This window comes from Cebidichthys violaceus, unplaced genomic scaffold, assembly GCF_023349555.1.
Source record: "Cebidichthys violaceus isolate CVI_PGR_0920_01 unplaced genomic scaffold, fCebVio1.0.p SCAF_19, whole genome shotgun sequence".
Taxonomy (NCBI): domain Eukaryota; kingdom Metazoa; phylum Chordata; class Actinopteri; order Perciformes; family Stichaeidae; genus Cebidichthys; species Cebidichthys violaceus.
In genome coordinates this window covers 7,514,215-7,539,272 of record NW_027176361.1, presented here as the reverse complement: position 1 = coordinate 7,539,272, position 25,058 = coordinate 7,514,215, and the positions used below count along the sequence as shown (strand labels likewise).

Here is a 25,058-nt window from a genome sequence, read left to right as displayed (position 1 = left end):
TTAATTTGACCAATAATGTCACTGCATTCTCCAAAATGTAAGTCAGTGTTTGCAATATGAATTGCTGTATTCAATATTTAGATTTTTTTAAATGAAATAATAATGATATGTGATGCACTCAAATTACAGAATAATTCATTTAATGGCTATTTTTTGGCTTATATTGCAGTTATACTCATTAGAACAACAACTTAAAGTGGGTCCCCATCCACGATGGTTTGTGTAGCTTTCAATCAAAGAACAAAGCAGTCGACACTTATACTGAGCTCACTGTTCTGATCATCCATGCAACGAGTCCTGCATAACAACTAAATAACAACGAGGCTGCTTGGGACAAAACGCAGACCATCCTGCACTGCAGTGACTGCAGTTTTGGACTGAAGGGGGCGAGGGAACACTCGCGTGTGAGCGTGCGCGAGCGTTGTTTGGCGGGCACATCATCATCCCGACCCGATCGAGAGGCAGCAGACCTCCCACATCCTCCACCGAACCACTGCATCGTATCTGCAGCCACTGCGACAGGCGTTAACGGACAGCATCATGTGCAGTGCTCAGTGAAGCCAGTACCTTTTTTCTATGCAACGTGTTCGCGGGGTCTCACAGTAAACCACTGCTTTCGAGTCATTTTGTCAAGGATAACGATGAGGTAAGAGCTTCCGGTCGCCATTTTGCTGGTGTTTTGAGGGGAGAATCTGCATGGAATCATAAGCTGCTAAAGCCGCTGTTTAGAGGGATACCGGTGGCAGGATGTTCAAGCGACATCGTTTAGATTTGGGGGATGATAATTCGCCCGGTAAAAGGAGACCTACCGACGGGTATGTTACGTTAGCGTTACCTAAAAGCGTCCAGCTGTTGGACGTGTTTGTGATTTCTGCCGGCTGTTTTGCTGTTGTCCTGTTTCTAACTAGCTGTGCTAACGCTAACTAGTAGCAAGTTTAGATAGCGAGCTAGCACCGGCTGGGTTTAAATGGACAATTATTCTAATTATGACATCACCAGCCACCTGTATGGGGTTATTGTAGGACAACACGGCCGTGCAATGGTCCAGCAAAGTGTAACGTTAGCTAAGCTAGCTAGCAAACAGCCTGCCTGTTCTAGGCTGCACGTGGCTACGTGCTAGCCGGTGCTAGTTTAGGCGCTGCGTCTCAAATAGAAAGAACACACATTTCCCGAACCAAAGTCAACATGTCTTAATGAATTCCTGGTTGTTATTGCATATAGCTTTTGCTACACGGTGAAGGAAAGCTGAACACTGAACCCCCATAGCCAGGCTAATGTTAGCCGTTTAGCGGAAGTAAGATGTCACTGCTATTTCTCGAATTACAGTCCCAATTCGGTCTGGCGACTTTTTGCAGCAACGCAAAGCTCTCTCTGGGAATATTTAAGGACTGCTGAGCGTTCACACATGGGCCTGATGGGCCTGTAGAAGTTGGAGGACCAAGGATGAAGCGTCCCTGCTTGTCAGTTGTCACAGAGTCTCAGAGTCGCTGCCCTGGATTTGACATCGCTTTGACTGACCGGGAACGACGAACAAAATACAGATTTACACCATCGAGTGGATTGCATGCATCACGTGAAGGATAACTTAGAGCCCGGCGTAATTCGACGTGCATGATGCACCGTTCCCATCGTCAAGGACATGAATGGCTGGAGAGGCGGACATCCAAGCGAGCTGATCGGTGTTGAGGTTTCAGACCAGATGATGCTCCTCTATATGAGTCATGCTGGGCTTCACTTTTGTTGTCAGCTCATGTCTGTCGCACTATACACAACTGTCTTTGACACATTTAGACACAACTGAATCGTGATTAGTAGTAGATAATATACATTAGTAATGGCAATGTCTTGTAGATGTATAGCAAGGTAACATCATTATTTTTAGCCTTAATTTGGCCCAACATGGCTCCTAACACACATTCACACCTCAGCGTTACTCACACCGTCTCTGTCCAGATAGTGTGAGGATGTCAATGGTTCGCCTTCTGTTCTGAAGCCATTAAATGCATCTTTCTGCGATAGGGGAACAAACTTGTGGATTGTGCACAGTTCATTCATGAGCGTTGCATGTGTTTTTGCAACACTGAATGAGAATGTGCCGTAACTTTTTCATTACGTGTGTGTGTGTGTGTGTGCGTGTGTGCGCGCGCGCGCGCGCGCTGTCTATTCTATGTTATGCGTTTGGTTTAATCTTTCCCATTTTTTTTTTTTAGAGCCACATTGTTTCAAGTGTATGTAGGGGGTGTGTACATACACTTGACTCTTGTTGCATTGCTTTGGTAGGTTAAATGGGTTAGTTTGTGTGACAATGCTTCATCAAATCTTAACTCCACGCGTCTTCTTCTCACAGGCGTGACCGGGACAGAGACCGCGATGAACGGTCGAGGGACAGGGACCGGGACCGAGCCCCAGACCGCGACTGGGACAGAGATGTGAAGTCATCCGGGGTCCCCAACAACCCAGCTGCAGGCTTCCTTAAGCAAAACCCCGTTCAGCAGCAGATCAACCCCTTCACCAACCTGCCCCACACGCCGCGCTACTACGAGATCCTGAAGAAGCGGCTGCAGCTGCCCGTCTTCGAGTACAGAGAGCGCTTCACTGACATCCTGATGCGTCACCAGTCGTTTGTGCTGGTGGGAGAGACGGGCTCTGGAAAAACCACACAGGTACGAGGCAGAATGTAAAAAAAAAAAAAAAAAATGCTACATTGAAATCCAGTAATATAATTAGTTTAATAGTACTATTAAAAAAAAAAAAAAAAAACAGGGTGCAAAGAACATATGATGTATTTTGAACAGTTCCTCTGTGGAGCTGATTCACAGTGTTACGTTCCTTGTTGTCTTTCTTTTTTTAATATATTTGAAAGTGAGAAGATTAGAGTCGATCACTGGTTGAGCCTGAGCGTCCTGCTGAGGGGAATACAAACCATCTTCCAAACACTTGTTAAATTATTTGGTGTAATCTTGTCAGTGCGTTTAGCCTCATTTGTATTCCACACATTCATCATGACTTTTTGAACAGACCTTTTATAGAGTGTTTAGTTTGCGGTCTCCTCTAAATACATACATGCTCACTCAGACAGGAGCTACATTTATGGATCTTTAATGATTGCCATTTGTGTTTATTGCTCATAAAATGAATGGAAAAATCATCAATGGTGGATTTAAGTTTGATAATAAATGGTATTTCTTGAAATTTTTAGAGAAAATGTTTCGTATTTTATTCAGGCTTTCTCACAATTGTCAGGGAAAAGATGTTTTTAAAGCAAAAAAATACACGGCATTAACCCTTGTCTTAATGCAAATGCAGCTTAAATCACAAGATAGCATACAAGCATTCCACCAAACGTACTCCGATGATCAGGCTCGGGCCCTGTGAGCACTAATAACATATGTTCACACTGTCCTTGACATGTGTATCTCTTCCAAACCTGTCGTTGGCATTTTTTTTCTTCTTTTTGTGATTCTTCTGATTGGATGACATTTCAAAGACGGGTAAGATTGGAATCATCTCTAAAGGGCAGTCATCCGAATCTCAAGCTTAATAGAGTGGAAGTAAGACACTCTCTCAGTAAGCTGATTCTCTGTTTTTAAGTTCTAAGCAAGAACATGCGGTCCGTGAAACATGTTGACAGGTATAACTCTCACAGGTATTTGTTTTTCAGGACACAGTAAACCGTAGTGACACACTTATATTCGCAAAATGTTTGTTATACTCCGGTACACCCACTGCGTTAATCCCCCTAGTTTGTTCTTTATTTCAGAGAATTCCTGTGACGTCTTTTACACAAACCGGGCTCGTCTGCTGTCTTCCAGATCCCTCAGTGGTGCGTGGACATGGTGCGGTCGATGCCGGGGACAAAGAGAGCGGTGGCCTGCACCCAGCCCAGGAGGGTGGCGGCCATGAGCGTCGCACAGAGGGTCGCTGATGAGATGGATGTCATGCTGGGCCAAGAGGTGGGCTACTCCATCAGGTTCGAGGACTGCAGCTCCGCCAAGACTGTACTCAAGTAAGAAGGCCAGTTAGAAACATGTCTCTTTTTGTGTTCTAAGCAACCAATTACTGAAGCCGCGTTTCCAACAGGAAGTTCATGGTCATTTTAGTCCCGGGACTACTTTTCAATGATCTGTAAGGTTTCTTCAGCACCATTGTTGTCTGTGTTTCCACAGCAGGATAAAGACCTGGAGACTGACGAGGGCTAAATAAACCTTGGTTTTGTCTCACTGCGACGACATTTACCGCTGCATAGTATTTACTGATGCGTGTTGGCTGTAATGAATGAAATGCAAAGAAGGAAATGAAACTCTCAACAGTAAATCATCTGTTGAGTGTTTGATGGTTATTTATTTGTGCTTTAGAATGTAACTGCCGTGAAACAATCAGAAATAATCTCTTTTCTTTCTCATTCGCAGCACTTTCTCTCTTTTTTACCACTCACACAATCTCTCTCTTTTTTCCCGCCAACAACAAAGCCTAACTATACTTCTGATGTTATCAAACACAAAAATGCTTTCCTCTCATCCTACAACATTCCTAAATTTATACTTGAGTAATTCCTTGTTTTATGAATGAAGCGGTACGCGAGTTGTTTTCTCTCATCCATCTGGATTTTTATTTTCATACTTCCGCCCTCTTTTGATTATGTCCTGACCACAGCCGTTTGAAGGGGGGATTTGTCTGGAAGGGGAATGCTGTGCTCATTACGTTAATTTTAATCAGATAATTCCATTGTGTGTGTGTGTGTGTGTGTGCTGATGAAGCCTGCGCGTCTTTTTCTTCGTCCAGGTACATGACTGATGGAATGTTGCTGCGAGAGGCCATGAATGACCCTCTGCTGGAGCGCTACGGTGTCATCATCTTGGACGAGGCTCACGAACGCACATTAGCTACAGATATCCTCATGGGGGTCCTCAAGGAGGTGGTCCGCCAGAGGGCTGACCTCAAGGTAAAACAGTTATTTTCTCATACGATCTTAAGTTCAGGATTAGGTACAACAATCTTTTGATAGTAGGTGGATTAATTTGAAAGGTAATACTAATAAAAGTTTGTAAATCTTAAATGTTTTTATTTTGAAAAATCCAGCTCACTTTTATTTTGCTTGTGTCTCTAGACTTGGTGTTGAAAGTACTCTTGAGTCTGATTTAGGTTCCACAACTATGTCCCACTTAATGCCTTTTAATACACTGTCAAAGCCCCCAAACACCACTTCCTGCGGGGTATGTCCCTCTTCTGTCGCCTCCCTTTTGTCACATTTTCTCCCGACAGTGTCTCAGTGTCTGACAGCTGTGTGTCTGTTGAGGAAAGAGAAATGTCGCTGTTGGGCTCAGAAATGCACATCTATTCTGCACCGCAGCACTCGTGGAGATTGCTCTTAGAGTCGGCCCAATTTTAAGCCAATCAACCGGGGGGGGGGGGGGGGGGGGGGGGGGGGGGGGGGCGGCAATGGCAATGGCAATGTGTCGGCGTGGATGGGGAGCGTACAGGCAGGCGGAGGTTTTATAGTCACACTGTGCCAGACATCGCTCCCATAAAGCAGATGGATAATGACTGGTTGTTTGTCAGCGTGGAATCAAAGGTTAGATTGTTGTTCGCGGACTGTTAAATGAGGTCTAGGTTATTGGGAACGATCATCCACCCACACACCCCTCTATCTCCTTCATCCCTATCCCCTTTCCAAATTTGAAAGTTTAATTTGCCTTGATTAAGAGCAATTATGATGTCTCGCAGAGCGTAAAGCGAGATGCCGAGACACTGGCCCCTGAAAATGTTTGAGATTGAAAACGGGGCGACGCGTTTCCCATCAGAATCCTAATGCGCTCTATCTAATGGCTCCGGAGAGAACATTGTGTACCCAACATCAGGAACCCGGACTGTCCTAATTCTGTGTAGGTTAGCGACTCGGAGTGTAATGCCAAGTTCTACACCATAGACGCCATCTTAGGGTCGTGCCACCGCCCTCACCCTAAATCCTGATTCAGGAGCGTTATTCATCCTGTATAGCTTTTTGCACTCTTCATCTATTCTGTATTTGGTGGCACCCTTATCCACTTAGTATGTGTCCTTATCCTCACTTATCATCAAGCCACATGAAATGTTAACTCATTCTGCACTCGAGTGCTCACTCCCATAATCACCACATTTACACTCTGCTGTCCTTACTTTCAGTTTCATTTTCCCTTTCACCGCTTTTGTGAATACATTGTCGCTCACAGACTTCTCTCTTTTCATTCCTGTGCTGTTGTCCGTCCAGGTGATCGTGATGAGCGCCACGCTCGACGCCGGCAAGTTCCAGGTGTACTTTGACAGATGCCCGCTGCTCACCATCCCCGGACGCACGCACCCCGTGGAGATCTTCTACACGCCCGAACCAGAGCGGGACTACCTGGAGGCGGCCATCCGCACGGTGATCCAGATCCACATGTGTGAGGTGGACGAAGGGGACGTTCTGCTCTTCCTCACTGGACAAGAGGTACGACTCCATAGGTTTTAATGAGATGGTTTTTTTGTTCTAGGTTTGATGCACTGATTGCAAATTTGTGGGCAGATTTTGATTTTCTCTGACCTGCCAATTCCAAATTTCTTTCTTAGAACTATAATTTAAGTTTTCAGAGTAACGTTTTTCACCAACATCCTGAAAATTGGTTTTAACCATCCTGAAGTCTAAATGTTATTTTTTTTACTTTATCAACTTCTATAGTCGTTATTTGCATAAAAACTTCAAATGATTGAGGAATAAGTGATTGTATCTTTATTAATATATCATTACTACTTTTAATTATGTATTATAAGCTAATAAGAGCTATTGTTAAGAAGTTTATCGGGCCAGAATTCCCTCTCTATCTATTTTATGTTGCTGTGAAAACATAATTTTTTTAAAACATTACATTTGAACACATCATGATAGCGTTATAATTTACCTTCCGTCGGCCAAAACACTTTGTACTGAATGGAGCTTGAACGCATCAGAATACAAGTGATGAGGAGAGACTCCGACAGTTGTCTGCAATTGTTCTGAGCAGCATGCATGGAAATTAATTTGAATATAATAAGTGTCTGATTCGTTATTGTCGATTTAGTATTAAGTGTGTTTAAGGTTGTTCATTCACGCTGTAATTTTGGACTGAAAGTTGTGACAAATTGCGAGCTGTAGGGCTGATGCTAATGATTTTCATCATCGATTAATCGTTTCGTTATTTATTTTTTCTGGTAATCGTCTGGACTTTGTTAGAGCCTACAATGAGATTTTCAAACAGCATTTTTCTGTCAAAACACAGATATAGTCAGTCAAATAACAACTAGATACATATATATTGTTTTGTTTTTTTCATCCAAACGAACAAGGTTATAGCCTTGTACAAAGATTTTCTACATCTCCAAAGTTAAGAGTGCGCATATTAATCTCATTACATAGATGAGTTACTCCCATACACGGTGCCATGAGCCCACTCGTTCACCCTCAGCACAGGATATTATTAATCCTCAGTTTGATAGATGTTGATGCACGTGGGTGTGCCTGCTTGGGAACCACCAGGATTTGCACAGTGGAGGGAGGAAAAAAAAAAAACCGAGGAGTGACCCACATTCTGCCCTTCCCACAAATCTCTGAAATTAAGTCATTTATTATTTTTTTTCCCTCCCTCCCTCCCTGCAAATGTTGTCCACTGATGTGTAATAGAGGGCAGGGTTCATGCCCAAAATGATGAATTGGGTCACAGCAGGGTGAACACGCACAGGAAAGCACCAACAAATGTTTCAACGTCCCGATCACTGGACAGGAGAAGCCTGTCGGTGCCTGTGCCGGTATGATTATTCTCTCAGCACTCTGACAAAATGCTGTTGGAGACCATGTGATCACGAGGAGAATGTAGCGGCTGGGAATACAGCACAAATTGCTCTGGAGATTAAAATGACATGTTGGACTTCAGTATTAACGCTTTTGTTCGGCGGTGTTTTTAGTTTTTTTCCATCCTTGCAAACTCTCATGTAGTCGTCTTTCTGGCTTCCCCCAATCACTTCTTCTGACATGTTGTTTATTAGCAGTAATTATTTGTCACTCAACATCGGCCCCGACTGTGGCAGGACACCTACGTCAGTTTTCATTTGCCAAAGCAGGATCAATATGTGGCTTGTTACGAGGGGGATAAAGTCATCGGAGGGCACAGTGTTTGAAGTGGTCTCCTTCGAGGGCTGGTAATTGATTTCAGATTTAGTGGTATCCCGGCTGCTCCGAGGGCTACAAACGCTGATAGTCGCTCCTGTGAACGTGTAGAAAAGTCTGGGTATATTTGCAAGCAATGTGTTGAACATTTCTCATGCAGTTAAATGTAATTTGTTGATTTATATTCCCCCCCCCCCCCCCCGTACTGTGTCAAGCTAAGGCATTACTGAGAGCACTCCCACGTTGAGTTTATTATCACCCCCTCCTAATTGGGTTAAAGAAGTTAATGTGTGGTAGGTCTGGCAGAGATGGGTGTTCAAAGGGTGCTGCAGCGCACCCCCCACCCCCGAGCGCTTCTTAACCTCTTCAGTCTCCCAGCAACTTTGATGTAGACTAATGATCGGGAGGCAGATCCACGGCAAAGCCATAGACTCTCTCTCTCTTTTTTTTATCTGACTGTTTAATTTATAACCGACCAAAGCAAAATGCACGGGACTCTCTCCCTCGCTCTTCTCCACCGTTTTTTATGCGAGATATTTCGCTCCCACAAACAAATGGAACCGAAGCACCAAACTCCAAATGAAAAAGTTGAAACTTATCACAGCTGTTGAGCGAAGATAAGTCCTAATAGTTAAGCTTCCCCCTCAGCAGCTAACATCAAAACACGGGGATTGGCGGGGCGGTTGTTTGCTAGTCAAGAGGAGTGCCTAAATGTGTCGGTTATTAGCTTGGCTGTAGATTGTTGCTTCTGGGGTCGCGGGGAGAGCTAGTGGACAGGTTCCCAACACTGGCCAACTGCCCCGTGTGTGTGTGTGTGTGTGTGTGTGTGTGTGTGTGTGTGTGTGTGTGTGTGTGTGTGTGTGTGTGCGTGTGCGTGTGTGCGCACACACACTCTGTCTTGATGTCCCTAAGGGACAGACAGCCAGCTTGCTTCGAGTGCTTTGGCAAAGAGGTCCCTTTTTTTTCCTCCGTGGCAGCTGCTGCATCCAGAGGCTTGATAGGCTATTAATACCCGGGCTAATTTTACCAATCCATTCAGATTTACCGTTTTTTTTCCACTTGTCAGTGTGTTGATTAAAAGAGTACACGGCCATCAGCGGGGTGCGACTTAATGCGACGAGCGAGGGGACGATGGGGCTAATAGCACACTTGCAGTCCAGAAGGAAAACAGGAAACCGCACCGCTGTGCTTTCTCATGTCAAAGGCAAAGGGTTACTGGCTTCAGTCGTGCCTGAACTGATTTCAGCGCAGTGTGCTTTTAGAGGAGGAAACAAAAAATATCTGAGAATTTCTGTGGGTTAGTTTGTTAGCCTGCTAAATAATAAGTGTGCATAAAGAGCTCTGACGTAGCCCATTGTCTGTCTTTAAGCATCAGGATAACACATTCCTGTTCATCACTGCCTTATGACTTCTCTTCTGGAGAAAGTGCTGCATTGCTCCCATGGGCCTGCAGGTGGTGCAACAGCACAGGCTGTAACGTGACGCATATGGTAGCCGCTCCTTCACGGGGATCAAACGATTGTTGTTAGCAAAACAAAGGAAATGGTTCTTAACAGCGGGAGTTACTTGGGAAATGAAAAGCTGTTACATGTTGTTTAAGGTTGTACCAGAAACCACTTAAAACCTTCAAGTATGATGATTAAAAATGTATGCTGGCAGGTAGCATAATACAAGTTTCTATGAGCGCCAAGCAAGGGGTGCCTGTGGAATGTGCAGACATTTAGTGCGTTTAATAGTGTGTTCTGACAGGCCTTCAGAGGCTCCAACCCTGTGCTCACCATCATGCTTTCTTATTCCTGGCGCTGCTCAGGTCCTCTGTCTGTCTGCCAGCCCACCGGCTCCAGAACGTTCAGCTTCACTAAACTGATCTGCCGTGATTTGCCGCCGGTTATGCATCAGTGCTGCAGTCTCATCTCACATTCCCCTCTACAATGCTGCACTGTGGAATAATGAACCCCCCGTTTGAGTCTGTCTGGCTCGGTGTGTGTGCGCCTTCGGAGCGTGCGCCTCCATGTTTTCCGTGATTGCTTGCATTTGACAACGGAGCCACGGGGAGCTCGGCAAAGCACACTGCAGTCCAGGTTTAATTTCCTCCGTCAGATGGAGCGATAGTTAGAACAAATGTACTGTAGCAGGGAACCCCGGCCGCCTCCCCACACCTCCCTCTATCATCCAGATTCACCGCCGGTGTGTCGCTCAGAAGCGCTCCCGTTTATGCATGCACGCACGCGCGCGCGCACGCGCACACACACGATTAATTGTTGCACTTGCGTCTTTCAGGAAATTGATGAAGCCTGCAAGCGGATCAAGAGGGAGGTCGACGACCTGGGCCCCGAAGTCGGCGACATCAAGATCATCCCGCTGTACTCCACTCTACCTCCACAGCAGCAGCAGAGGATCTTTGAACCGCCCCCACCCAACAAACCAAGCGGTGCCATCGGAAGGAAGGTAAAACTGCCTTGTTGCTGCAAAAACACTCAGAGGGGAGTTTGATAGAAAATGAGTGGGCTTGGTGTAGAAAGGCCAGATGGGGAATAAGGTGGGTAAAGGAAGAGAGCTGGAAGGTAGGGACCGGGACTTTTTTATTTTTTCCCCTTTCTCAGCTTTAGCGCAGGACTGACTCACACAACATATGCTGCTTTTGTCAGCATGCGATTCTCTGCTCTAAATTATAACTGGGGTATTACTCACGCCCTCTGAGCCGGAGGAAAGCACTGCATTCTCAGTCATTTTTATCTTTCCACTACGTTTGAGAGGAGGCCTCAGACCTCTGACGCCACGTGAAACGCACTTCACATGAGCTGATCCCCAAAACAAGCCGTTTTCTTGCTGTTCCTCCTCAATCACTTAATCTCAGAGGTGTGGCTGATCCTCTTATTGATACAGACGCGAGACAATTCCTCTCTCTTGTGTGACAGTTTCGATTCAGACGGACTCATCACCGGAGTAGCGGCACCACCTGCGCTGCCACGCTGTTGGCTGGGGATCTGACAGAATATCAGAATATCATCACTGCCAGTTGAATGAGCAAACATTCAAACAAACACCAGCGTCTGATAGGGGACGGTGTCGATGAGTGACTCATTGCTACAGCCACTCTAATTGAGGCAGATCAGGCTGCAGTGGAAATATTTATGCGCTTTCAAAGTTAAACACATTACAACACTGTAAAACGCTCAATTCAACCTGGATTTTTGGGAACATACGATTCCTCACAAAACAAATTTATGACTTGATTAACAATAGTCTATTAATACAGGAATTAGAGTGAACTCGGTGACGGTGTAACCACTGAACTTTCAAGCCAGCCGCCACTCCAGCTTTCACCCCCCCCCCCCTCCCCCACAAGATCATCAATTGAAAAAAAAATGCAGAGATGTCGTCCCAAGCCAGCCCGAGAGGAAGTAGTGAAAAAGAATTAAGGTTTGCGACGGCTGCCGCTACGCATGCTAACGACTGCATTAGGCACCCCTCAATTAACATAAAGCACTTGCTCGTCATTGCTCTATTTCTCCAGGAAAGCCACTGATCTTCTATTTTTGAACAGTTTAATCATTTAGAGCCAAGGCAGCAATTGACTAATTACAAACAAAGACTATAATCTCACTTTGCGTTCGAGCGTCTCAAAGATTGTCTCAAGAAAATGTGCCGCGATGAGCCTTGGGCTTGTTTTTCAACATTGTCACGTTTTGGAAAACATCCCCTCAAATGTCACCCGTGATTCTGCCACGACTCCGTTTCAATGAGCTTGGGTTGTGGATGCCGCTCGAGGCACGCGCTCCCTTCTCCCCAGCCGGGGGAAAGGCTTTATTTGTCAACAAGGCTGCGTTTCCCAGTAGGGGACGTGAAAGATGGCCCGCGTTAGCCGTAGCACTTACTCTCCTGCAGGTAATAACCCAGAAATAACATGCAGAGATGATGCTCTAATGACATTACTGATAAAGAAGCCAGGATTATCCAGTGCAGCAACAGACTGGAAGGAGCCGGCCTGCGTTCAGTGTAATGGCCCTAGCCCGGGATAATCCTTCAGAATCAATGCAGTCAATGAGGCCACCCATATGATCATGAAATGTGAGAGGTTGTCATGTGTGGCATCTGCTGGAGCACCGACTGTGTCCCAACACGCAGGACGGCGGCAACCTCACCGAGTCCATTTGTAAAAACGGACCTCTCATTCCTCGCTGGGGCGTTTGTCGCTGGCATATAGTGTCTGTCATGAGACATTCTTTTTTTTTTTTTTTTTGGACAGCCACTTTAATTTCAGTCTGCCACAGTGTGGCTAATAGGTTTTGTGACGATGTAATTCCTCTGTATCTTTGGGCCACTGAGGGCCTTTTTCCACTGCAGGAACTTCGTTCCCTGAAGCTTCACATAAACTAATCTTTTAGGAACCTTTTGAGTCTTTGGTACTCTGGTTTTTCCCTGAGTTTTCATTGTATTTTAAAACCTGGGATATTTCAGATATATGCCATCTGAAAGGCGAAAGCGGGACATACCAAGTCCTTTTCTGTGCCGTTTGGTAGGAGGTTGACGTAAGCGTTTGTGGCACCGACAACAATGTAAGAAGTCATGCTGTTTTTTTTTCCTGTTTATTTCACAGCACACACAGTCATCCTTTAATTTTCTATAATGTTTCTTTTACCGATTTGTTTCCCCGCCGTTATCTTCTTCACCTCTTTCGTTTCTAGCAGCACACTCCAGCTCTCCTCCAGAGTTCTCCACTGTTGTTCTTTATTGTTGGTTGTCCTGTTTGATGCAGTAGTAAAATGATGGTTATCATAATTCTTTTTTTTTGTAGTCCTCTTCGCTGAGATGTGACGACACATCTGCCTAACCAGTAATGATTGACGGCGCTGCCGGGCAACCCCTGAAATACGTTGATTTGCAGTTATTAGACATTATGTTTCAGGAACACGTCCCTGAAGCAGATGGAGAACAGTGGAAACAAAAGCGGAATAATGACCACGCTGCCGGCCTATATGTGCGTCTTTGAACCAAGCGGTTGGTTTTGGTGTAGTACTGCTTAGCAGGTTGTGTTTTTTTTCTTTTTGACGGCCCATATTATTTTCAGTTGTCTATCAAAATTAAGCAACTCCCATATGTCATGGGGCGCTCATGTCAATCAGATCTAGACAGCCAGTCATCCAAGAAATACAGGAACGACCCAACCGTTTGCCAGATATACTGCCGTCTGATCAGTTTCATACTGGCGTTTATTGCCATCTCTTCGTTCCTCTGCTTGAATACTAAGGGGAATGTGTCTTTTGTCAGGTGAATTACCCGAGGTCAAGGTCTGAATGAGTGGGGGAAAAAAGGCCCTCCCTGGCATTAATAACTAAACACTCAGGCATTCTCAGGCTCAAGAGAAATCCTCACTTAAAAGGTGGGATTTAAAAAGTCTGTAAGGCTCGCAGCTTGAAGACGGCTGAAGAGGCACAGCTACAAAGGAAGTGTGTCAAGTGTGCAAAATTGTTTCTGTGGACCAGTATCGGCGACGACTACAGAGGAATGTTTGGGTTTGGTGCTTGGCGTTTTATCACGAGGACGACCAAGAAGGCAGACCACCAAATGACTGCTCGGGTCAGCCCACAGCGTCTACCTGTCTCGGTAGATGTTGAGCAAGTTAGCACGGGATCGATGTGGATGTATATTCCCAAACACCCACTCGCATATTAAGCTACGACAGCGGAGTGGCAGTTGCCAGTAGAGCTGGCTCTGATCCGGCCGCCACCGTCTCGGTCCAGTCTGTTTGAACTGTTACGTAAGGGGAAGTCGACCCTAGCGGCGATCGAGGCTCGCGTGAGAGCAGCTGCAGATCTGTCTTCCTCTCCTCCCGCTGTGTATATGCTGACAGCAAGAGACCCATTGGTTGATGTGACTCATTTGATTTTTATTATTTTTTTTGTTGCTCAGATTGGTCATTTCACATAGACAGCCGTGCTATAGGGGATAATTGTAGTAGAAAAAGATCTGAGACTGGGTCGTCTTATTCTCATTCTCCGGCTTTAAAATGCTCGCTGCAATTGCTGCTCTATCGCATTGAATGAGAATGAGTAGCAGTAAGTATTTGCACAATATTCTCTCAAAGTGCAGTACAAATTACATGGATGTGACTCCATCTGTCTAACTAGATGCATTGCCCACGGTCTCTATATTTCACAAAGTGAATGAAAGAATGTAAACACAGTTTCTGTGGGGAATACATATAATTAAAGCACAATGCTGCCTGATCGCACTACGTCCAACAAGTGATGTGGTGGTGGTGGTGGTGGTGGTGGTGGTGGTGGTGGTGGTGTCGACGGGGGAAATCAGTGCTGAACTCTAAATCAAAACCCACTCCGTAGGTGTTTTCATATCTACGGCGGGACTTTGTTAACCCTTTGCATCAGCATAAATCCAGCTTTCTTCATAACAGCCGCACTCCGGGGTGTATGGATCGTGTGCTCTGAGGTGACTTAACAAATCCAAATTTAGTGTTTCATTGTACCACTACTGCACTTTGTTTTAAACAAAGCACCCATGTCTTGTCTCACAAGTTTTTATATGGACTGGATGTGATCGTACGTTCATGTTTCCATGTTTTTATTTCAGTGCTACATGCTGGAATGACGGTCTGTTGATGTTGGGAATGAAGTCAAATCTCAAAAACTATTACACAAATAATAGTTTGTTTACTATGGAAATACGAGAGAAGAACGTCCAGTGGTCAATGATTTTGTAAATATTTCAAACTGGCTCACATCAGACATTGTTTTTGAAGTTAAAGCAGATATCGGCTCTCGTTTTTCTCTCCTTTACTCATGCTTAAGAACGATGATTTGTTTTTTGAATGCCAGGTCTAGTACCAGGTCTTGTCGGTCCCTCCATGGTGGATCATTTCCTAACCCATCCGTTCTCATTTCCACAGGTTGTCGTGTCGACAAACATCGCCGAGACGTCGCTGACCATCGACGGCGTGGTGTTTGTAATTGATCCCGGATTCGCCAAGCAAAAGGTTAGCCCCCCCCGCCCCTCCCATCTTCTCCCAGCACTCTTTATCTGCGATCATCTGCGTCTGTTGCCTGAGAATCCCCAGATAAACACGGCGGTGCACACCTGACAGCGGCAAAGATGGAAAAGCCGGTTATTTATTCCTCTGACATTTCACCAGCCTGGAGCCAAGTCATACACGGGGCGCCAGTAGAGACTCTATATGCATTGTGCTGGATAGTGTGTATGTGTCTGCTTTATATTTAGTAGATTAAAGGTGTTAGTATGCACTTTACTGCTTCTTTCCTTTTACGTTTAGTTTAAACTTTCTTTTTCTTTTTCTTTTTTCCACTAACCTGAAATTCATCTTTCTCCTTTCCTATCAGGTGTATAATCCACGCATCAGAGTGGAATCCCTTCTGGTTACGGCCATCAGCAAGGCCTCGGCCCAGCAGAGGGCAGGTCGTGCTGGACGCACACGCCCAGGAAAGTGCTTCCGCCTTTACACAGAGAAAGCTTACAAGACAGAAATGCAGGTAAGAAACACGGCGCTCTGAAAATGGTAAGAAATTCTACGAGGTGTTTGATTCTCACATCCTTCAATGCCACAAGCTCTTTGTATTCCCCCATAGCAGCCCTCTTGCTGGAAAAGCTCTCCATTATGCAATGTTTGCACTGAGAATCCACGGTTCCCAGTTGAGCTGAATTATAATTCCAAGAGCTCGGTGCTGAACCACACCGCCTCCACCCTTCCTCATAACCTATGCCAACGAAACGGCCACCTCGTGACAAATGAACCTGCGGAGGCCCGGCTCTCCACTTTAACAGGCTAATTCTTCCACGTCGCAGCGAGTGGCAAAGGGGATTTTTCAAACAAGTTAAATAGCCCTTCAAATGCCCCCAGGCTCCCAGACTCTGTTCAAGTTGACATATGAGCAACGCATGAGGAGATGATAAGCACCCAGACTAATTGGTAATGAACTGTTCCTTGGCTTTGTCTTGTACCTCTTAACTGGCACAGGACAACACGTATCCAGAGATTCTGAGGTCCAATCTGGGCTCTGTGGTGCTGCAGCTGAAGAAATTGGGTATCGACGATCTGGTGCACTTTGACTTCATGGACCCACCAGGTTAGTATTACTTTGTTCATTTTGTTTACTCATAGAGATACTTTGCATTTAAAAATGTATTTAAAGTTATAATCCTTCAGACGTTCATGAAATCAAACCCTGTTTTTGACATTATTTTTGGTTTTATATTGTTTTAGCCATGGTCACACATTCTGGAAACCTCTCTCTGTGTACTGTCGTAGTTTTCATTGTTGGTGGCAGGGTCCATGTAATACAGTTTGTCCTGTATTTTATTTTGGAAAACTACTCATGCGCTGTGCAGCATGAAAATGGGAGTGTTTGCGATTCTTATTAAAGCTACATAAAAATGTTTTGGCTGCACTGTTCACACTATCGACTATAACTAAAGCTCTTGATTTTGATCAGTGACATCGGAGTCTAAAAGTGCCGTTACAAACCGCTATAAAGTCTTCATTTAGTGGCACCGTGCTCGTTTCATGTACAATATCAAATCTGGGTTGGCTGCGTCACATGGGAGCTCGGGGGGGAAACGACAAAGCAAAGATAAAATGATCTCGGCAGATATCAAATGCTGCATAGTGAATGTTTGGAGATTTGACTATAAGCGCTCTGACAGACATGGATTACACACTAGTGTTATGTGGTTTGAAGTTCAGTTGAATCATGCTGGATGTAGGCCAAAAAAAACCCCCCCCACAGACACAGTTATGGCATTCTCCAGGAGAGTGTGTGTTCCTGCGGAGACCACCCCTCCTTTCCCTGTCCTTTTCCTCCCCCCTTTCTTCTCACCATAATATAGTTTTCATCTCACCTCTGAGATTAAACCCATCTCTCCCCGTCCACTGTGGCAAACGGCATTTTGAGAATGAAATTGGTTACATCAATAGCTGCACTATCACCTTGGCTATTGCCTTCCCTTTATGTTCCTCCAGTGAAACGTGACTGACCTCCACCGCCGCCCCCACATTTCTCACAAAAAACGCAAGAGTGAAGCGTCAACACGCGGGATTGGCCCCGTCTGCCGAGTCTAACTGGGAACAGTGGGGTGAAGGGAAAGGGGAGGATTATCTTTTTATGTATTTGATCCACTCACGGCAGAAGGTGTCTCCTAACTAGCTCGTGAGCACGGAGCTGCTTTCTGTGCGACCGATGAAGTCTGCGTCGAGTCTGTGAGAGTTCCTGGAAAGGTTTATAGCATCCAGCTCCACTGGATCAATTGTGATGCGCCGTGTCAAAGGCCCACCTCCGAGTAAATGGACGGGTCAGAGAAGCTTCTCTGGAGAGTTCAGAATCAGAGGCTGGAACAATAGCACTACATGAGTTTTAAGATGTGTGTTTGAAACCCTAAATGAGTGGATAGATGGACATTATTCTAATTGTCACAATCGAAACCTCCCTGGGTTGAAGCTATAGGTAATGCCGGGCCAACGCATGGTTATATCGTTGTTCCTTGATGTTTCCATTTCAAGTCCGATGAATTTGATTTAGGTATCATCTCCCTGATGATCAACAATGTCAGCCCCAAAAAAAGCCAGTGGCTTTTTCCATTTAAGCTTGTCCGTATTCTCAATGGGAACCTTGATTTTCCTTTTACTGTGGAACGCTCAGCTATCTAGTTTATTTCTCTCTTTGCCCAGCTCGCTACTCGCTCACTAAACACAGGAGCGATGGCCAACCAAATAGAAAATCCAAAAAGAAATCAGTAGCGATTTACACAAGGACTTGGCTGGGTGGGATTCATTTGCTTCGTGACATTTCCAGAGAAGTGCCTTTCGAAGCCAATGTGGTTTAATGTAGCTTTAGCCTTTCCTCTTATTGATCTGGCCCTTGGTTAATATATCGGATTCTTGAGTGTTGAGAGAGTCAATACTTACTTTCTGATGAGCCACGTTGTGTATATATTGAATTTCCACACTGGGTCATCATGCTAGCAGTACTTGGAAATCAGATTTTCACCCTTTTTTTTGTTGAGCCCAACACAAGCCATTGGTGTGGTAAGTAATGTGGCCGGCGCTCACTTTGTGTGGAAAAAAGAAAAAAAAGTAGCTTTGATGCCCCAAATCAATATTTCTTAATCATAAAAAAATGCCTCCCTGCTGTTTTAAATTGAATTTTTTGGGAGCACTTGAGAGAAATGAAAGTGAACGAGCACCGCAGCCGGCGCTTGAAGCTAATTTTCAGTTAACATGCAACTGGTCATTAGGCTTTAGCTCTCGGGAGCCAAAGGTCAATAATTGCATCTGGAGGAAAAAAAATCTTTTCACCAAACTGGTGGAAGCCTTTTGTGTTGAAGCATTAAGTAGAAAGTTCCCCTGTAATTGCATTAGTTGTTTAGGATTGCCCGAGCGGAGGATGAAAAATGAGCTCTGCCACGATTACTTCTCCGCTAAGTTCCTGTCTGGAGTGACTCTGGTCATCACACAGTCTTCTCTTCTGACCTCATGCTCCCCGCCACCGGTTAGCCACCGGTTAGCCACCGGTTAGCCACCGGTTAGCCACCGCTCTCCTGTCTGTCCTTTCTCAACTCACATCTGTCTTCTACTAAAGGTCTGAGTAAAGCAGGTGCTGGATTTTCACTTATATCGCTTCTTTTCTTGGGCTTCCTCTTCAGTCAAATCCGTTTGCTCGGGTTGCAAATCACTTCCTTTACTGAGCCAACAAGCAAGTTTATATCTTAATCCAATAACAGCTGAATTACATGACACCGAATCGGAATTTCCCTTAAATTAATTGTCTTAAAAGAAATCAATTGCAATTATTATATTTTCTTAATTCATTGTGTCACATTTAACCGCTTGAATATGAAACATTTGGAAATTGTATATTTAACTTGATTTTGAAGACAAACGGGAAATAAGACATGATTTTTAAATGCGCGACCAGCCAAATTTAACATAGATTATTTAAGCAAAATGTGTCGGATCATCCTTGAAATCATTAAGATTGATCTCTATGTTTAATGCCATTATGGACAAATATATCATTTAGTGTGAAGACGCATAAACAGGGCTAAATAGGGCTGCTGGACTAATGGTTATTTTTGATTGATGAATCTGCCAATTTCCTCAATTAATTTCCCATTATAATAATCCAAGCCCAGGTTAACTTCTTCAAACAAATGTATTAATCTATTCAGAAATGCGTGTGTTTGAAAAAGGCCCTGAATGGTTCTCTTCAAGTTTGTTGCTGTGTTGATAAAATGACAGTTTTGTAAATAGTTCTACGGCCGTCATCTGTGCGTATTGCCCATGGGCTTGGAGCGCCGTTAATGGCCCCGTCTTCTCCAGCCCCAGAGACCCTGATGCGAGCCCTGGAGCTGCTGAACTACCTGGCGGCGCTCAACGACGACGGTGACCTGACGGAGCTGGGCTCCATGATGGCGGAGTTCCCGCTGGACCCCCAGCTGGCCAAGATGGTCATCGCCAGCTGCGAATTCAACTGTTCCAACGAGATCCTCTCCGTCACTGCCATGTTGTCAGGTAATGCTCGGGGCTGGCTAAATGTGTGGGTCTGAGCTGCTACTCTCTCCATTTCCTGTGCTCAAGGACCAGTGAGCTTAAAGGAAATATACAGAGCAGCTTCTGTTAAGTCCCCTTTTAATGTATTTGCATTCCTTGACCCGTCATTCTGTTTTAGATTTGCCCTCATCGTCAAATTCCACTTACGACTGACTTAATCTGTATGAACAATAGACACAGCGGGGCCCAGGAGTTGAAAACGACTCAGAATAAATCCACCTATCGAACTTAACTACAAAGCAAGTCGGGGGTAAAGTCAGTGGTGTCAGCTATTACTCGTGAGGAAGGGGGAGGGGGGGGTACATGTCTGTACAAAATGTATAGGTGTAGCTGGAGCAGCACCAGCATGCTACAGCAGTAATTGCACTTTGGGCTTGCCAAAGCAGAATGCTGCTCATTGAGATGAATCTTGACGCCTTTGAAGGGAGTGCGAGGGTCTTTGAGAGTGGGGGAAATGGATTTAACTAGCTCTTTGGACGTGGTGTGCACTTAAAGCGGGTGTTTCAGGACGGCAGGGGTTTTTTTTTTTTTTTTTTTTGCTGAGTTCATTAAGAGTAAGCAGCGAAAAGTCCACCTGAGAACGGTGCTGCCACAGCAACCAACCACAAGACTCAATAAACACAGCCCGAACCCCATTAAAGCCACAATTAAGCAGCTTTTGACATTCAGACAAAGTTCACAGCGGAGAGACGGCAGAACCCGAGTCCTCCGGATGAACTCTTCGCCCCCGATTTGTCTAGCTTCAGCATAGCATCCATAAACTGGGCGTCACATGGCTGCTATACCTTGTGTAAAGCCATACTGTAGTGCATCAGGGCGGAGGAACCCGTCCTTCTTCTCTTCGACCCTCATCTTCTTTTCCACTTCGCGATACACTGTGCCCTGTGAAGTGCTCTGTGCCTCTCTTGAGCTGAGGCCTTGTTCCTGTCTGTGGGATTTGCTTAACTTATCCCTATGGGCGGCTGTGTTGGGGCCTATACCAACCTTGTTTAGTCCCACAGTGCTTCGTCCGACCCACGGAGGCTAAGAAGGTGGCCGACGAGTCCAAGATGCGCTTCGCCCACATCGACGGAGACCACATGACGCTGCTCAACGTCTACCACGCCTTCAAGCAAAGTGAGTGCTGCTTTTAACGCACAGTCCCAGCATCGGCTTTAATCCTCTTTAACCCTGAACCGCTCTCGTCTCACGCAGACCACGACTCCACTCAGTGGTGCTACGAGAACTTCGTCAACTACCGCTCGCTGATGTCGGCGGACAACGTGCGCCAGCAGCTGTCCAGGATCATGGACCGCTTCAACCTGCCGCGGCGGAGCACCGAGTTCAACAGCAGAGACTACTACACCAACATCCGCCGCGCGCTGGTCACTGGCTTCTTCATGCAGGTCCGTCACACCCGGGTCCCTTTGTGAGGCACATTGTGTTTGTATTGTTATTGTATAGTGTGTTTACAACTCGCTAGCCTCAGCTATTTTGTCTTACTTTCCTTTCTCTTTGTCATTACGTCATTAAACTTAAATATATATTTGTTGTTTGTGCAAAGGCAGTCGTTATATCCAGCTCCAGTGTTATTCTGATGCTCATTGACGTTTGCCCTTGTTTAGTTTGATCATTTGAAAAATAAGTGTTTTTGTGCAAAACCCGGTACTGACACAAATTATTTGCTGAGATGTTAATTGTAACGGATAACCGCCTTTAAAGTGTACACACACACACACACACACACACACACACACACACACACACACACACACACACACACACACACACACACACACACACACACACACACACACACACACACAGAGAGCTGCTTTGCTTTAAACACATAAAAAGAAATCAAGTCAATTTGCTCCTCGCATAAAGAAACAAATGGCATTTTGCGAGAAGCCATTTTCAGGGCTACCTGAAACAAGCAGCCTGACAAGTTGAATTATGGTGTTAATATTTGAATATTTGTCAACATTAACCTTTATCTCGGAGACAAATTTGCGGTTCATGTTGGAGCTTTCACAGCGTTTGTGAAGCCATGTCTTTGTTGGGAACGGCCTTTATTGAGACTGATTGCCTTGGTTAATCACAACAGCCACTGCAGCTTCACCTAGTAGGGAGAATCACTCACTGCCTGCTAACAAGCAAGTCTGCAGCATCAGGCTGCTGTTGTAGCAAAGATATTAGTAACTAATAAGATTTTGATGGGTCTGCATGGTTAAATTCGGGGCATATGTGTTTCCTTTGGACTGTTTCTCTGTGAACTGTATTTGTTCGTTATTATCTGATCCTCTTCTCTCTCTCTGTGGTGCGAACAGATCGCTCACCTGGAACGCACCGGCCATTACCTGACGGTGAAGGACAACCAAGTGGTTCAGCTGCACCCCTCCACCGTGCTGGACCACAAGCCCGAGTGGGTTCTGTACAACGAGTTTGTGCTCACGACCAAGAATTACATCCGCACGTGCACCGACATCAAGCCAGAGTGGTAGGTTTCAGTTCTATGCTGTGAAGATAATTATCAGAAAGAAATGTTTTATTTATTTAGTTCGCTTGACGAATGGATAACGTGTTTCTTCTCATGATATCTTTAATCGTTTGTCTTTGTGGGAAATAGCCTGGATTTCTGCACACAATCCCATATTAGTTTGAAATGGCTTCAAAGAGATCATTTTTTCCCTTTGAGTTGCGTCCGTCCCTCTGTTCAGCATGTTGTGGGAGGACATTTTTGAAAGATGTAATCCAATGCATGTCAGTCGTCTAAAATTGGATACAAATCCTACAGTGTAGTCACTCAGTATTAATATAAATATCGTAATGGGCAACACGCAGCGTGAGACACGTCGGCACCCACACCTGTTGTCCTCCGTGTCAACCCGATCACGATTCGCCACCGTCCTCTTCCTCTTCCTCACACCTCGAGAGCGCCACATTAGCGGCTTCAGTGCTCCATCTGTGTCGACACGGGATGCATTCAGGCACCGTGTTCAGTGTAGGCCAGAGCCCAACCAATACCATATTTTGTTAAGACAACTTATCTTTATATTATACAAAGGTTTTGTTTTTAAATTGCACTCAAAGCTTCCATTGAACTTTTCTAATGAAGCTTTGGAAGTCTGTCGTCATATTTTCCGGGGGGGGTTTTTTGGGCCTCAGTGACGATGTTTGTGAAAGTCTAAACGCCAATAAATATGGATTAAAGCATAATACTTAGTTAGATAATAACAGATTGTGTATTTTTGGACATCTTTTTTTCAATAAATGGGAGGGGGTGAATATGACGACAAAAGTTTATTAATTAAAATGAATTAAAGCTAAACGTTAGCCTTTACCTTTTGTATTCATTGCTGTGCCGGAGTACAGAGCAACACAGTTTTTACTTCTTTGGTCTAATAGTAATAAAATGCCGGCCTCACCAGTGTAGGCGTGTTTGCACTCACTTGTACTGCGGTACACCGACTACGCATGTCCCTCCTCCCCCGTGTGACCGTAGACAATTAAGTATCGCATCTGAGCTCGCACCGGCAGTCGAAGCGTGAATATGGAAGAACTGCGCTCTCCCACAAGTAAACACCAAAGACCATTCTTCTTTGTGACTAATGTTGACTCGCTTTCTTTCCTAGGCTGGTGAAAATTGCCCCGCAGTACTACGAGATGGGTAACTTCCCCCAGTGTGAAGCAAAGAGACAGTTGGAGCGTATCATTGCGAAAGTCTCATCAAAGGAATTCACTCAGTACTAAGGAAGGTTCACATGTGCTGCAAACGGCATCCTCAGTATTTGTACGAAGTAAAACATGGAACTTATTTTTTAATTCCACCAACAACCTAATTTTGAATTCAGTTTTTTTTTTTTTTTTTTTGGTCGTGCTGTGAGTGTGTGTGTGTGTGTGTGATGTACTTCACGACGACTGATGAAATGTGTCCTTTGAGGGCCACCATGCGTCATTTCTTTGAAGCCCAGAGGGTTAAGCACTACCAGAAATGGACTGTAAATGACCGGTTTTCAGGATATTTAGTTATTAACCATTCTGTTTTAAAGCATGACGTGTCATGTGAATTTCAGCATTCCTCCTAAAGACATCCGTACTATAAGTCACAGCTCAGGATTCTCTGCTGTTGTCTCGCTTCTACTGCTGAAACGGCATAAGTCCATGGAAGCTGTTTGATCGAATATAATTTATACTGTTTTGATGCGGGCATGATGTATTGTCCTCTTGTCATGGAGATACTTAGAGGGGCACTTTGGTCACATTTCCTGTCGCTGTTCAACTTAATAAAAATGACTTTGTAATAAAACGTTTTTCCAGTGTCAGCATTAAAATAACAGGATAATCAGTGTAAACCTTTCACTTAACCCTCTCACACACACACACACATGAACTGAGCCACCACGCTTTGACCTGCCAAATCCAGCTCGTTTCCTGCCTCTTCAGGGAAGTTAAATCTTCTTACTGGGATATTGATAGCTTCAGAAACAGTTGGAGTGAGGGGGAATGTTAATTACAAATGTTTCAGAAGAAGATCAGTGTGAAATCCCCGCTGTGCTGGAGCCTGTTCCGGCTGTACTGCTTTGTGTCAGTGTCTCTGTGATGTGGAAGGTAAAGCTTGCAGTTTGGGAGAAGCGGGAGTTTTCAGCACTGCGGTGGCGATCTAGAACGTAAGAATAACAGCCAGGGACCCAACTTGAATGTGTAGTTTTACTTTAGTCGAAAGCTACCAGGTTAAACTTGAAACGTAATGTCCAACAGCAAACTTTTAAGAAGTCCTGAGCGGCGAGGGAAGTTGGATGATCTCTGACAAACGTTCTCGGGAGGCTTTCCCCTCTCGTTCTGTGGGTCAACAACTTAAACGAGGCAAGCTGCCTGTGAGTGGCGGAGCGTGAATTCCACAAAGAGTCCGAGTAACCGGACTCATGAGAGGCCTGTGATGGTTTCCCCTGAGCACTTTGGGAGCGTCCCGGTCTTACAGAACCACTCCTAAGGACTGCTTACTGCGACTTGGCAGCTGCCAGTTAATAGTGCGCATTAAGTCTTGCCGTTGTTGTTCGAGTGAGTTACCACTCCACTTTAGAGCTGCAGCGTGCATTAAAGGAGAACTCCGCCCCGTTCACAGTTAATCGCTCATTTCAGTCAGTAGCAGGACTCCAGAACAGGATAGTTCTGTGGCTCTGGATGGGCTCCGTCAAGTCTCCGAAACATGACCCCGCTATTTAAGCTCAGGAGATGTGGCATAATAATTTACAGAAATCTTGCATTACTAATGAATGGTGTGGTGTTTTAAAAAGATGTGGGTGTTTATGAAGCAGGGAGGATCAAGTTATGGCCTCTGCTTCA

The 25,058-nt window shown here is 45.0% G+C and overlaps 1 protein-coding gene across 2 annotated transcripts; it reads left to right on the top strand.

Moving 5' to 3' along the window:
• The first annotated feature begins 426 nt into the window (after positions 1–426).
• LOC137874620 (ATP-dependent RNA helicase DHX15-like) lies at positions 427–24,039 on the top strand. Of its 2 annotated transcripts, none has more exons than XM_068713455.1 (14): positions 427–646; positions 2,348–2,663; positions 3,813–4,006; positions 4,783–4,942; positions 6,248–6,466; positions 10,436–10,603; positions 15,063–15,149; positions 15,511–15,660; positions 16,146–16,254; positions 19,503–19,694; positions 20,727–20,849; positions 20,928–21,118; positions 22,043–22,212; positions 23,348–24,039. In XM_068713455.1, exons 1-14 carry the CDS (start codon positions 642–644, stop codon positions 23,463–23,465), a joined length of 2,202 nt encoding a protein of 733 aa, XP_068569556.1. In that variant the 5' UTR covers positions 427–641; the 3' UTR covers positions 23,466–24,039. The 2 variants fall into 2 exon arrangements, with proteins under 2 accessions (XP_068569556.1, XP_068569554.1); XM_068713453.1 differs by lacking the exon at positions 427–646 and adding an exon at positions 691–815.
• The last annotated feature ends 1,019 nt before the right edge of the window (positions 24,040–25,058 follow it).